Source organism: Acanthisitta chloris, unplaced genomic scaffold (genome assembly GCF_000695815.1).
Source record: "Acanthisitta chloris isolate BGI_N310 unplaced genomic scaffold, ASM69581v1 scaffold14666, whole genome shotgun sequence".
Taxonomy (NCBI): Eukaryota; Metazoa; Chordata; class Aves; order Passeriformes; family Acanthisittidae; genus Acanthisitta; species Acanthisitta chloris.
The window spans coordinates 9,598-11,079 of record NW_008677709.1 but is presented as its reverse complement, the minus strand read 5'-3'; the positions used below and the strand labels follow the sequence as shown (position 1 = coordinate 11,079).

Below are 1,482 nucleotides of genomic sequence, written 5' to 3'. Positions count from 1 at the left end.
GGAGCCGCTCCCGCCCGGCACTGCCAGTGCTCGGGGGTCGCTCGGCCCCTCACCTGGCGATGTCAGCGTAGCCGTCGCTGCAGGCCATGTGCAGTGGTGTCCACCCGTTCTCGTCCCTCTGGTGGATGTCGGCGCCGTGTTTCACCAGCAGCTTGACGCAGTCCAGGTTTCCGGTCAGCACAGCCTCGTGCAGGGCTGCCATGCCTGCAGGGTGAGCAGGGAGGTGAGCCCGGCCCGGGGTCTCCGTGCTGAGCTCACTGTGTAGGCTGTGCAAGAAAAGGGGTGTCAGGAGCCCTCCTCAGGGAGACACCAAGACTGAGGACTCAGAGGAGCTGCCATGGATTCCTGCACCCCTTCAGCAGCACAAACACCCTGTCTGGGATGGTGCAGCACCCACAGCCAGGCAGGACATGGGAGGGAGGAGCAGCTGCCCCGAGTCCCAGCCAGGACTCATGCAGGGACATGGAGAAGTCTCTGGTCCTGCTCTTGGCCACATTTTGGGAGCTCCTCACTAATGAAGAACAGTGTGGACAGGAGGAAGCCTAAGGTCATTTGAGCCCCTGTCTCTGTGGCCATGTGACAGCAGAAGCTGAAGCCAAGCACAAGAAAAGGACAGATCTGGGCTCTGCACCAGCCCCCACGGATCAAGGCATTCCATGAACAGTTGCTGGTGAGGTTGGGTGCAAACAGAGCACAAAGCCTTCCTGGTGTTCCTGGAGCCAGACATGCAAGAGGGAGCAGTGTCTGTGAGAAATGGGCAGAGCCAGGAACAGCCTCTCCTTACTCTTCCCCAGGCTGGGCTGGAGACAGTAGCCACGGGGCCAGTAGTGCTCACTGCTGCTCTTAGGTCCCACCACACTGCAGGTGTCCATCCTGCCTTGGAGGGGCCTGGGGGCCGAGCTGACCCTCTCTGCAGTGTGTGCTGACTGTGCTGTCAGGGCTTTCGGGCACTGCTCCTCCCCAGGAGGGACCAGTCTGTGCCCAGCCCTGCGGAGGCAGCCCCGGCCCCACCATCCCAGCCCTGCCCACCCCGGCAGCACTCACCAGAGGGGTAGATGGTGTCCAGCGTCACCTTCCTGGCTCGGATGAACCTGCCCACCTGCTCCAGGTCCCCCTGCTTGATGTGGTCCTGGAAGACGACGTCGTTGGGGAAGTGCACGGTGCGTGAGGCCCTCAGGCCTGGGACATACCGGCCGTACCGGCTGTACCGGGACCGCGGCACGGGGCAATAGTCCCTCATGCCCAGAGCAGTCTTCAGGCACAGTGGCATGGGGTGCTCAGCACAGCCCCTCACTGCCCTGCTGACTCCTCTTCTGCCTGGATCTCCTCACTGTGGACCTGTGCTCGCACTGGCACTGCTGTACTCCCTCTGTGCCCCAGACACGGACTCCGTGTTCGTGTCCCCCGCAGCTCTGTCCCCCCTTGTCACTCTCCTATGCTCCTGAGCTGCACACAGGACGTGGCACTTGGCACTCTCAGCTC

At 62.8% G+C, this 1,482-nt stretch overlaps 1 protein-coding gene across 1 annotated transcript; it reads right to left on the bottom strand.

The window, feature by feature from the left end:
• Positions 1-49: 49 nt before the first annotated feature.
• On the bottom strand, positions 50-1,240 carry PPP1R27 (protein phosphatase 1, regulatory subunit 27). The gene is made up of 2 exons (XM_009076623.1): positions 1,045-1,240; positions 50-204 (listed from the first exon to the last, which is right to left on the bottom strand). The coding sequence occupies exons 1-2, from the start codon at positions 1,238-1,240 to the stop codon at positions 50-52; spliced, it is 351 nt and encodes a 116-aa protein (XP_009074871.1).
• Between the last annotated feature and the right edge of the window lie 242 nt (positions 1,241-1,482).